General features: G+C 37.2%; 1 protein-coding gene across 1 annotated transcript; it reads left to right on the plus strand.

The window, feature by feature from the left end:
* Positions 1-1,369: 1,369 nt before the first annotated feature.
* nubp1 (nucleotide binding protein 1 (MinD homolog, E. coli)) lies at positions 1,370-12,638 on the plus strand. The gene is made up of 10 exons (XM_042505704.2): positions 1,370-1,480; positions 3,196-3,300; positions 3,848-3,981; positions 5,042-5,110; positions 5,240-5,272; positions 5,369-5,459; positions 5,581-5,735; positions 8,507-8,617; positions 10,021-10,207; positions 10,695-12,638. The coding sequence occupies exons 1-10, from the start codon at positions 1,450-1,452 to the stop codon at positions 10,745-10,747; spliced, it is 969 nt and encodes a 322-aa protein (XP_042361638.2). The 5' UTR covers positions 1,370-1,449; the 3' UTR covers positions 10,748-12,638.
* The last annotated feature ends 27 nt before the right edge of the window (positions 12,639-12,665 follow it).

A 12,665-nucleotide genomic window follows, 5' to 3' on the forward strand; every position in this document is an offset into this window, starting at 1 on the left:
ACAAAACAATATATGCAACACATTTCCTCTCTTCTTTCTTTTTAAAAGAAGGATGTTGGGACCCATTGAATTTAAGGCCCCCCTGAATCTCTGAACTAGCAGAGCGAGGGTTTATGAAACAGCTTAAACTACTACCAAGGTGTCTCCAGCAATGCTGTAGAATTTAACAACTTCATTGCAAGACCAGTGCATTTCAGCATTTGGCCTTCACCGGGGTCCGGTGAAATACTCACCTTTATTTTGTGTTACACGCAAATTATGGTAACATATCAGATAGAATGTGCTTGATTACAAAATACTTTTTTTCAGCAAACCTTGCAGTCAATAGAATGTGCATTTAATGAAACCGAACGTCAGAAATGAACTCAGATCTATTTATTCAAGCAGCTTTGATTAAAAGTTATAGGAAACTTGAATACAAGCCATAACTCCCTGCAGCTCTCTTTCTCTGTCTCCCTCTTTTCCTGTGTGTGTGTGAGTGAGTGTGTGTGTGTGTGTGTGTGTGTGTGTGTGTGTGTGTGTGTGTGTGTGTATGTGTATATATAACTAACATTAACTTTTGCTGGTATTACTCAACAGTACCACCTAGTGGACACAGTCAGTCACCAGAGCTTTAAATACATTAATGAAGACATTAATTAACTTAAGCTGCTAATTCGGGTTGATTTTTATTTACTATTATTTTTATTTGTGCTAAAGACAATACTGAGAAATACTGACGCTCAGTTAATGCTAAATATTGTTTAATGATCAGAAACAGTAAATACTTTTCAAACTTAATGACATTCCCCAAAAAGTTGGGAAGAATTTTAGATATCAACATTTAGATATAATGTAGCAACATTTTGGTTCAATATAAATCAGTTTTGCAGTGACCTTGTTTGGTACTCTTCTTTAAATAAGGCAGCTAAGATTTGAATGAGTCTTATGAAACTTTGTAGATTAAAAAAAAATACTCGTTTATGTAATAGATGGTTCGTGTTCAGATATTTTGTAGACTAACTGTAAACTTCCACAACCACAGCCCGGTGGATATATAATAATATCAAGTAATGTGCTGTTTATGTTGCAGTTTGATGGATATTACCCAGGATACACGATATAAAAACAGTATCAAAATCATTTGAGATACTTGTCTTAGGAATTAGAGGATTTTTTTTTCCTCTTTCCCGTCCACGAAAAGTGCGTCACAAAATCACAAAAAAATAGCATACCATATATATACATATAACAATAATTATTATTATATTTTTATTTTCGTAAAAATTTGGGGGGAGGGGCATCTTGGCAGGAACCTTTATACCAGAGCCCTTTAAAAGATATGTTCATTATTATTTTGTTTATTCTAGTGCACTACTTTATCCAAGCTACTGCGCGGTCGAGGTTGTGTTGTGCGTATCCGGAACCTTGGAAGGGGGAAGACTTAGAGGTGAGGACACTCGTGTAAAGATGTCAGACGTACCGGATAACGCTAATGAGCGTAAGTTTTTAAAATATCCCAAATATTTTGGGACATTAAGACAATATAGCCGATTCTGTATTCGCAATATTGACTTTGCTAAAAGGTTGTGGTCGGTTTTAAACAAACGTGTCACTGTTGCTGTTGGCAGCACTGCGCTTGAAATGTTCCTGTTAGCTTGTTTTCAGAGTTTTTACATCCTAGCGGGGAATCAGTTAGCTAAACTATCATTAAACGTGCACATGGAGTGGTACTTTTGACATGTTTTCAGATAAATGTGGACAGAAATCGTCTGTGAAGGTCAGTGACGCCGTTACTGAGGAGGTTAGTAAGCTGACAGTCTTTAGATAAATGGCAGCGGATTTATGTCAAAGCAGAAGTTGATCAATTTTTGCTCGAATACATATAAATAAATACAAAGGTGCTACTTAAACAGGACTAAAATGGTTGTTTTATGAAATGCCACACCGCTTAAATATTGCTGAGTCATTGTGACACAGGTTTGAGCCTCTAGAATCAGTGTGAAAAATGACAGCAGTTACTATCTGCTATTTACTGTTAACATACTTCACTTAGCCAAATTGTTCTGCAGTATTGCATGAATATAATTATAAAATTCTTCACCTTAAAATTACATTTAAACTCACAAACGTCCAGTTTTAGTTTAATTCTCTGTTTAATCATCTTTAATGTTGTTAAAATCATCTTATTCATGTCTTTATTGAAGCTGTAGGATATTTAAAGTGAGTTAAATATCCAAACCTAGGAATTTGAGGGTTTTTTTATGGTTACGCCACTCCAACAAAAGGAAATATTAAAGATGCCTCATGTGACATTTTATAACCAAAAAAATTAACCTTGATATATTTGGTATATTTGTAAATGTTTTGCATCTCTACTAGAATCTAAAAGAAAGACATGCAAAAAAACCATTAAACCATTAAACCATGTCGAGGTTAATTTCAGCAACCAGAAGCAGAACACGTATTGAGCTCTGAGTAGCTTGAGAAGGTCTAATAAAAGCCACACATAAGAAAATATCAAGCATGTGATTACTGAGATATTATTTTTGTTTTGCAATCCTCTAAAGATTCTCAAAAACACTATTGATTTTTTAAAAATTGTTTACACTTTTTTATTTCTTTACTTTGTTCATGCAGAGAATCCTACAAGCATTTTTTTTTTTACTGATAAAGGCAAATATTATTTGCTTTGCTCAGATTGCATGAAAAATAGCACTGTTTTGTTTAAGATTACCCGGACCGTGATAAATACAAATGCAAATTCCAGTGTTCTGATTGCACAAAAAGTAAACCTTTTCATGCATATGTTGTTATGCTCTTTATACTGTGACAGTTTTCCTAAAATTGAATTTTAGATAATCACAATAAATTGCCTTCCTTACAGTGTCACTATATAGTACAACATACTGAATCACAACCCAGTGTAGGACTGCACAAAAAGTTGTTATTATATAGGATGTTACAAGGATTGCAAAAAATAAAAATGCAAATCCTACTGTTCTGATAGCATAAAAAGTTAAAATAAATAAATATAGTAAACATTTTATGCATATTGTAGTGTGTTATATCTCCTCAATATATCTTCTTGCAGTATTCCTTACAGTATTGCAATATATCACCATATATGGAATTGCTTGAACATGACACGTGTCATATCGCCAAATTTTTGCTTATACACTGCCCTATTAACTAATCTGTGTTTAATCTTTTCAGACTGCCCAGGCACACAAAGTGAGCAAGCAGGAAAGACGTCGTCATGTCAGGGCTGTCCCAACCAGAAACTCTGTGCCTCCGGAGCCACCAAGGCCCCCGACCCTGGTGAGACTGATGTTATTATTATTATTATAATACAGTTAAGCAAATACATGAAGGATTATTGGAATGATTCAAATTGTACCAGACGTTGGTAGCTGTGAAAGGTAAGGTAACTTTATTTATACCCGTAGGTAGATTTAGTAAACAGTTAGTGAGTCGGCCTCCTTTTTACACACACAATCAACAGCTTAACATGATAAAGTGACAACAGTGCTCAGTACTAAAAAGGCATTAAACGAGATATATAAAAGCCAGATGAAAATAAGAGTATACCACGAGTCACATAGTAAGTGAAAGCCAGATAAAAGTAAGAATATACCATCAATCAGTAAAAACAAGAGAAATGAACCATCAGTAAAAACAAAATTTAAAAGTGCAAAGATCAATAAATACTCAATAAATAATACTGAATTTTGCTTTTACATCATCAGAACTGTATAACTGCTATGACTCGTTGATGTCAATGATGGCTGTGGGGACAAATCAACACATATATTTCAGTTTTGCCCCATTTGAGAGTCTTCATCTCCTCTCACTGTTTCATCTGCAGCCATAGCGCAGATCGGAGAGAAGCTGTCGACGGTCAAACACAAGATCCTCGTGCTGTCCGGTAAAGGAGGAGTGGGGAAGAGCACTTTCAGCGCTCACCTGGCTCACGCTCTGGCCAGTGACAGCGCCACAGAGGTAATATTTTCAATTTCATTTTGATTTTCAGGGCACAAACCACAGAGACACTAACTGTTTGTTCAAAAGTAAAACCTTTGAGACAACCAAACTATCTGATTAAACTCATATACCTCTGATTATATTACCTATTACCTCTGAGTTGATGTTTTTTTCAGGGGTACTGCATGACGGTTTTGCCTTTCATGGTTTGAAATGTGTTTAAGCTTGTTTTGTGTGGAACAAAATAATTTGGTCTCTTGCTGTTTGCTCTGCGGCTGTGGTCTAGTCTAAATTGTCTAAATTCACCTTCTGTTTCTTGTGGAAATCAACTAAACACCGCTATAGATCACTGCAGACATGAGTTCATGAAGAGGTCATAAAGTTCACTTTAATGACAGACTTTAACTGCTCAAATCATCGCACTAGTTCACAAGTCACCACGTTCCAGTCTTTCACTACTTCATCTTCTAAAGGTAGCACTATTTCAATGATCAGACTAACACAGTTGTGTATTTTGTTTTTATTTGTCAGTAGTTTAGCTGTTTTCTAAATATATGAAATGTTGTTTTGATTTTTCTCGATGTTTACATTATTTATGTTGGTTTTAGAGTGATAGTGTTTTATTTTGCTATTTATTATTTTAGTTTTATTATTATTATTTTGTTTAGCATATGTAGTTTCCACATAAAAATATATATATTTTTTTATTTTTTGTGGTAGTAATTTGGAAAATATGAGGCACCAATGTTTATAAAGATAGGTAGGCAGATAGGACCAGCATGCACCTGGGTGGGCAAAATGGTTTGTTATTTTTAACAGAGCAAGAGAGTCATCGGGGGTCATAATTCGTTTGTTTGCTTACTTGTATTTGGATATTTAAGACAACCGCAACAACAGCTTTGAATGTACACTGGATTTCTTTTGCCTGTGCTGCATCAGTGGCCCTTTGATTGTTTGGTTTAAGTTTGATTTAGATTTTTGCTTACAAACAGCCGCTACATACAGGATTACAAAACCGAGTCTACATTTCTGATCAGGTCAGGCGGTCACTGTTTTCCTTCTCTCTCTCTGTTTTTAGGTCGCCCTGCTGGATGTGGATATCTGTGGTCCATCGATCCCTCGGATCATGGGTTTAGAGGGAGAACAAGTGAGTTTTTGGCAGAAATGTCAACAGCAATAAACAAACACACTATGAAGGAAACAGTTAGTTTTGCTTTGGCATTAATCATGCTGATGTTTTACTTCTGTAGATCTGTAATCTCTCGTCTTTGCACAGGTTCACCAGAGCGGCTCAGGCTGGTCTCCTGTGGTGAGTCAGTTCAAACGATGCTGCTCTAATTTTTTATTGTTTTATCTTTTAAAAAGTTGGACGTATCATAAATGTGTCTATGTATTTATTTTGCAGTATGTGGATGACAACCTGGCAGTCATGTCTATCGGCTTCCTGCTCAGTAGCCCCGATGATGCTGTGATCTGGAGAGGACCCAAGAAGAATGGTATTTTGTGTGTGTGTGTGTGTGTGTGTGTGTGTGTGTGTGTGTGTGTGTGTGTGTGTGTGTGTAAAACTTTCCCAAATGTCAGACCACTACAACCTGTGTTGCATTTTTCTAAAATCAGGAATGATTAAGCAGTTTCTGAGGGATGTTGACTGGGGCGAACTGGATTACCTCATCGTGGACACGCCCCCTGGCACCTCTGATGAACACCTGTCGATCATCCAGTACCTGAGCTCCACGCACGTGGATGGAGCTGTCATCATCACCACACCACAGGTAGCACACAGACGCACGCACACATACACACACAGCAGGGTTCCCCGCAGATCCTTAATGTCTTCTTGAATGAATTAATCTAAAAATAAGGTCTTAAATGGTATTAAAATGACATAAAGTAATATTTCAAAAGTCTTAAAAATGCTCACACATGGGAAGTAAGATTTTATGATTTTTTTTTCTGACCTTGCATTGTAAAGTCTCAAAATAATTGGTAACATCTTTTTAAAAATTTTTTTTGCTAAATAGTTTAATGAATTCTTTTTCTTAAACATTCTTAAACTGATGGGAATCCAAGAGGTGGAATCTTACATGCAGATTGAAAAACACAAAATCGCACAGAAAACCGTCCAGAACTGCTAGATATTTCCCACTTCTATTGGTTAAATTAATAGATACCTTTATACTAATATGATATGCTCATTGTCTTCCATGTGTTTCACTCTAAAAAGGTTTTTTTTTTTCAGCATTTGACATAAATAATCTTACATTTCCTTTCCCAAGTTTGGTTATTAGGAAATTGGCACGCACGCACACAAATGCTCACACATATAACCTGTACATAAATGGCTTTTACAGCAACTTTAAAGGGAAATTCCGCCCTCAAATGTCACCTCTGTGTTCATTTTCACTCCACCTGATTTGACTACTTGTTCATCAGTTCTTACATTTCCCAGAATGAACTTGAACCACCTGGAGTTGTTTGTTCAGCCAGTCATTTATCTGTAACTCTAATTAGTAATAACGATAGTGACAGTCACACTAAAAGCTGCAACACTGTTAACAGACAGAAAATGAGAGAATAGCACCCTTTACTCAAAACGCAACATAGATGCAGCTGCTTTGCATTATACAGTGCTGTTAGTGCTGCTGGGGGAAACTGGTGTCTCCTCCTCCCTTTGAGAAATATACTGGGATAGTGCTAGCACGGTTACAATGCTATTATTCTCGACAATGTATTCTTTGCAGTCAACATTAGGTTTTGTTCTGATGTCCCTAAAGACAGAACTTGTGTCTACAGTATTCAACAATCAGAAGAGAGAGAGAGAGTTCACAAGAGTCCATCATGCAAAGTACTTCAGCGTGTTTTTAAGGAGTGGAATCTCATTTTATCTCAACTGGAAAACCCCCCACTTTGATTACGGCTGTGACCATCACCGCTCGTCTCTCCACCTACATGCTAACAGCCAAATACAGCACCACCGCCCACTGTGGGGGGGGTTTATGGAAAGTCGTGGGGGGAAATGTTGTAGTTAAGAGACAGTTGCTACACAGAGACAGTGCGTTTTCTAATCTTAGCCAAAGAATTCTCTCAGCCTAAAACTTCACCACACTGTATTTACTGTGTCAGTATTGTAGAGATAACCCAAAAAATGTTGGAGCAGTAAACATGTTGCAGATACGAAAGTTCTTTCTGGGATATTGAAGACAGTGTATGCAGTGGGCGTGATGTTCCCTCTAGATTTGTTTTCTAACTGCACAACAGTCGTATAATCAAAGGAGAACTATCGGCAGTAAAGTAATCCCGGTGCATCATAGTCACAGCTGTCGTGTCCCTCTCACTTTTTTACAGTGATATTAAAAGACAAATGCTGCAGAATGCTACTACTACACGGTAACCAACAGAGGATGCTATATTATCATAAACACATAAAAAGCAAATGATACGATGTGATTACACAAGCTGTCACAGCACCATATAAAATTGTAATCCAGTGACTTTAGAGGTTATTTGTTTATACAAAACACAACAGAAGCAGCAAAATGTGAGCAAGACCATTCGTGAACTACAGAACAGTTGTGAGAAAAACAAAAATGTACCCAATATATTTATATTCGGCGTCCTCTTATAAGGTGCACATTATGTAATATCTATTGATGGTATTAAAACTGTGCATTGATTTGAAAGACTAACACTTAAACAAAGCAATGCTAGGAAGTTAATTTCTTACTTCACATTCTTTCACACCTGATAAGATAATGCCACCTTAGCCTATTATAATATATGCACACATATTGTAAACTAACCCATATGATCTAACATACAGACAGTATAAAGACAGAGCTGACTGTGTGTTGCAACAGATTGTCATTTCTTTTACCTCTGTACAATATTTGTAACAATGAACTTTTGTTTCTAGGTTATATTTCCCTGTATCCATCAAGTTTTTGTGTCTTTGATTGAAGACTTGATCTCAGCAAATACTTCCTGATACTTAAAATAGGCCGGGGCCTGTGAGGTCAGACAGCAGTGGAATCACTTCCTCATTCCTTCTGCTCTCACTTAACCAAAACTAACCACACACAAGGTGGAAATTTCTCAAACAAAGCAGCAAGTCTGCTTTAATATCAAGTGTAAAGCTGCTGATCTTTTGAAATTAAAGAAAAGATTTGTTTTTTAAAACACTCGAATGTTTCAACACATTTTTCATGTTAGAGCTGCTTTTTTTAAGAGAATCACTTCTGAAGAAGGAAGGGAAAACGATAAAATACATTAAAACCTGACGAAGGCGCAAACTGATATGCATTGGTGTATTTTTAATGTTTCTAGCCCGTTGAAATAAAGTCCTTTTATATTCTTCAAACCATCTTGAGAGCCTGGAGCTGGATTAGTTATGCTCCATTCCTCTTGGCAATATATTTTATTCCCCTTTTTTGAAGCAAAAACATTTGCTCATTTCACCTTTATTGTGGCTTCCTCCCTGCCTCTCTCTCTTCCTCTCATCTTGCTTTCTCTTTCTCTCTTTCTATTTCTGTTTCTCACTATCTAGGAGGTGTCACTGCAGGATGTGCGAAAGGAGATCCGGTTTTGTCAGAAGGTCAAGCTGCCGATCATCGGAGTGGTGGAGAACATGAGTGGCTTCGTTTGCCCTTCATGCAAGGTGATTGACAGATGCACACGCCCATACACTGAAGAAAACACGACCCGACCACAGAGCTGTCACTTCATCTGTTATAGCAAAAGAAATACAGTCTGCAGTCTGAATTAGATCAAAACACAAGCTGACGTGTGACACACAGACTGTGAGTCACAGAAAGAGCATGCAGCTCAACCCGTTAACCCATTAATTAACCAAGATCTGTGTGTTTCTTTGATTCATCATGTTGAATTTTTCTGGTATTCTTGGTGGGTGGCTTCTGGATCAGCCTCTTCCCTGCAGAACACGTAATATATTAGATGATTGGAGTTTGAAAATATTAATAAATTATAGAAACTGAAGTTTGTTGGATGTGACAGGACTGATTTTCCATCCCGTGGTGACATCATCACAGTAATCTCCGATTTAGCTTGGATGCAGAAATCTTACAACAGAAAGCCTGAGCTCCAAGCTCGGGATGTGGCGTTTGAAAGATGCCATTATGTTGCATTATGGGAAATGCAGTGTTGTTGGAGTTGGACTCACACTAGGGACTAAAAATCTGATATTTCAGCCTCGCCATTATGATTTTGACCACCAATTTCTTAATGTGTCTCTCATGAGTAACCCAACTTCAGTGCTAAATTGCTGCTTTAAGCATGTGTGCATCTTAATTTTGGCACCTAATGTAGTTTTAAGTTTAATCTGATAAAAATATATAGGCCTTTAGGTTTTAGTCAAAGTTTAGTCACTTTATTTTTGTTGATTTATTTCATGGGTCCACAACAGAGGGTCCTGTTGATCCCTGTGTCTTCCAAATTAATTTTTAACATTAAAAAAAAAAGAACTGAAGAAGCCTGTTGGATTAGACGTGAACCATCCTCAAGAAACTATTTTGTCGTAGTAAAATTAATACTGATTTTGCATCTTGGAAAAAAGCCTTTCTTAGTAACAAACCGCTTCAGTTGGTGACCTAAAAATAGCTGAGAACGCTATACGTTGTGTCCTGTGATTCCCACAGTATCGGATATAAACTAGATGTTTAAAAGTCAGACTTTTAAACAGAAGTAACGTGATGTGTCACTGTTTTCTCAATGAAACCATCCACACACCGTGATTTCATTGATTTCTGTCATATTAAAATGGTATTGATGAAACTGAGTACAATGAAACAAATTATGGATTTTTTAAAGTTATTTTAGGATGCCTATTACGATGAAAACTTGCTCCCCAGCTAACTCATGTGCATTTACATTATTTTAAATGTGGATTAATGTACATTGTCCCTTCTTGAATAAATAAATTACAAATTTCAATAGAGGTCAGTTTTCCACTCTTCCATTCCTGAACTCAGCATGTACAGAGTAGCACAGATTATAAAATCTGAAAGTCCACACACTGATTTTTCTTTGTCCTCTCTCTTTTAGAAAATCTCACAGATCTTCCCTCCCACCACCGGGGGCGCCGAGCGAATGTGTGCAGATCTAGATCTACCCCTGTTAGGAAAGATACCTCTGGACCCGCGGATAGCACGAAGCTGCGACGAGGGCAGGTCCTTCCTGAATGTAGTACCTGACTCTCCTGCTGCTAAGGCCTACCAGAATATTGTGCAGAGTGAGTGTTTTACAGGAATACAAAACAACACGCATGCACGATCATCTTTGATGTCTCAGATGTTTCGCCACCTCACATCATATTGTAGATTTCATTACATTCCAGAGAAAGGGAAGTCAGACAGACATGGCTTCCAGTGAAGTCCCTCGTTGTTTTTGATGACTAGATTTTTTGCTTGACGTCCCAATTCCCGATTAAATGTAATGAAAGAAGAAGTGATCACTTTGTAAATGGGAAGCAGTCGACCAAAGCGGAAGAAGAAGAGATCGAAATTCAATCTCCGTACTTAACACAAGAGATTAAAGTATTGAGGAATCAAATGTGGTTTACATGATTCACAGTCATTTGAAGGCAGATAACAAAAAGCAAACGCGCGCGCACACACACACACACACGCACACACACAGATCTTCAATTACAAATGTTATCCTTTGTGTCCTTTAAAATCCTCATCATCGATATCTGGTTTTGCTCTCTCCTCCGTTAGGTATTAAAGACTATTGTTCCAACCGGGTGACGGAGGAGCAGAGCGCCGCCTGAGCTCACTGTGACGTGGGCTATAATGGACGAGAGCACTGAGAGAGACCACACGATGAGAGAGTGGTAGAAATAATTAACTACTGAAAAAGAAACACACATACAAAAGCTAATGTCATTAATGATGCAACATTCACAAGAACCTGCCAGAATTATCTCAACACTTTGGTGAGGTGCTCGAAGTATTGAGGAGTCAAAAAAATCTGAAATATTGGGTGGACTTATCCAAATAATCTCAAACCACCACTCTGGGGATATTCTATATATAACATTTTTATACTTGACATGAGATAAATACAATTTTGAATTTCTGAGGGATAATCAGTGATTGATGTAAGGCTATTTAAACTGTTTAGCTTAAAGGATAAAGCTGATAATATTCTTGTTGATGTTATTGTCTTACAAATCCCACGTTACAACCAAAATCCAACAATGTGTTGTACTGTTTCTTAACAATGTCAGCAATACACAGCTTCACTGTAAGAGGTTTAAAGAGACAGAGATGCCTACAACAGCTTGGCCCTGTAGGGTTTTTTTTTTAGACATTGGTCAAACAAGAGTGAATATTGCATTTATTTTGGGACTAATTTTAGTTGTGGATTTATACACATTTGGGGCCCTATCTCACACCCAGCACAATGTGGCGAACAGCATAGCTGTCATTGCTAGTTCCAGACTGACACAGTTATCACTTTCACGGCCAGCGCCCATGTTGTAAAAGTAGCAAATATGCTTATGCCAATCGGTGTGTCCATGCCTGTCTTAAAATGAGGTGTGGTTAGGCGCATTGTTGGCACATGCTATTTTGAGGTGACAGAAAGTGACTGCGTCATTGACCAACAAAAACCTGGTCTAATTTCACCTAAATGCACTTCAGACCATGCATTATGGGTGATGGTATGATTTATAATGTAAATAGGGCCCTTGGTGGTCATAGCAGCAGGATGGGACTGCATTAAGCATTGGATTAAGCAAACCCCTGTTCATTACAACAAAGGCACATATCTTTCAGTGCAGCAATGTCTCAAATATGTTTTTACTGGAGCTTATTCTTTCATGCTGAATTACAGTAGGAAACCTAAGCAGTACCAGAGCCTCAGAATGGTAGGGCCCCACATGTCATGAAGACATGTTATATTATGTATTATACACACATATTGTCTCCTGTGGATGTCGTGGTGCATCCAAAGATACCAAATATAGCCAGTTAGTTCCTTTAGTAAGTGAAAAGAGGTAGAGATTGTGCTGTAGTAAGGGAGACACTATTTGGGGAAGTTAAATCTGATCATCTAGTAAATCAAGCAGTAGTGTCAGACTTTTAACCATTTCCTACAAGGACATCTTGCGGCCCCAAATAGTGTTTGTGGATCTATAGACCTTAATAGTCTCTGGTTAAAGTGAATATGTTGTAAGTGGGGACAGAAAGTCTAATGATCGTACCGTCTTTGGGATTTAAACCCAGTCAGTCAGTCATTGTATTCATTCCACATTTGAAATAATGAGATGCAATATGTTAACCTTTCAAAGGATGCTTGAATCTTGGGGATCTACATAGATAGCTTTGATCTAAAAAACGCAAACTGTGCATATGAGAAAATTTTATGTTCTTATTTAGAGCTCGGTGCAACTGACCAAATAGTGCAGGCCTCAAAAAAGGTTTTCAAACATTAAAACTTAAGGCTAAATGTACCAGCATTTAATCTTCTTCACTGACTAGATCTACAGCTCAGATGTAGTTGCTGGTTGAACAACTCAGTTGTTCCTGATTCACAGTGAATATAAGTTTTGATTAAAGTTAATTTGTCATACACACTTGTTTTAGAAAACACATTGGTTTGTGTGATGTATTTGTTTTTTCTCAGATTTTTGAAATAAATGACCAAACATGAAATAAGCTTTAATTATTATTCTGTCAAAGTTA

The sequence above is a fragment of the Plectropomus leopardus genome, chromosome 18 (assembly GCF_026936395.1).
Source record: "Plectropomus leopardus strain MGB_pleo_1.0 chromosome 18, ASM2693639v1, whole genome shotgun sequence".
In the NCBI taxonomy this organism is placed as follows: domain Eukaryota; kingdom Metazoa; phylum Chordata; class Actinopteri; order Perciformes; family Serranidae; genus Plectropomus; species Plectropomus leopardus.

Bases quoted from the DNA above. Each gene is read 5' to 3' on its own strand.
- nubp1 (XM_042505704.2), top strand. From the start codon at position 1,450: ATGTCAGACGTACCGGATAACGCTAATGAGC. The intron at 1,481-3,195 runs GTAAGTTTTTAA...TAATCTTTTCAG, and splicing joins ACCGGATAACGCTAATGAGC to ACTGCCCAGGCACACAAAGT. The intron at 10,208-10,694 runs GTGAGTGTTTTA...CTCCTCCGTTAG, and splicing joins CTACCAGAATATTGTGCAGA to GTATTAAAGACTATTGTTCC.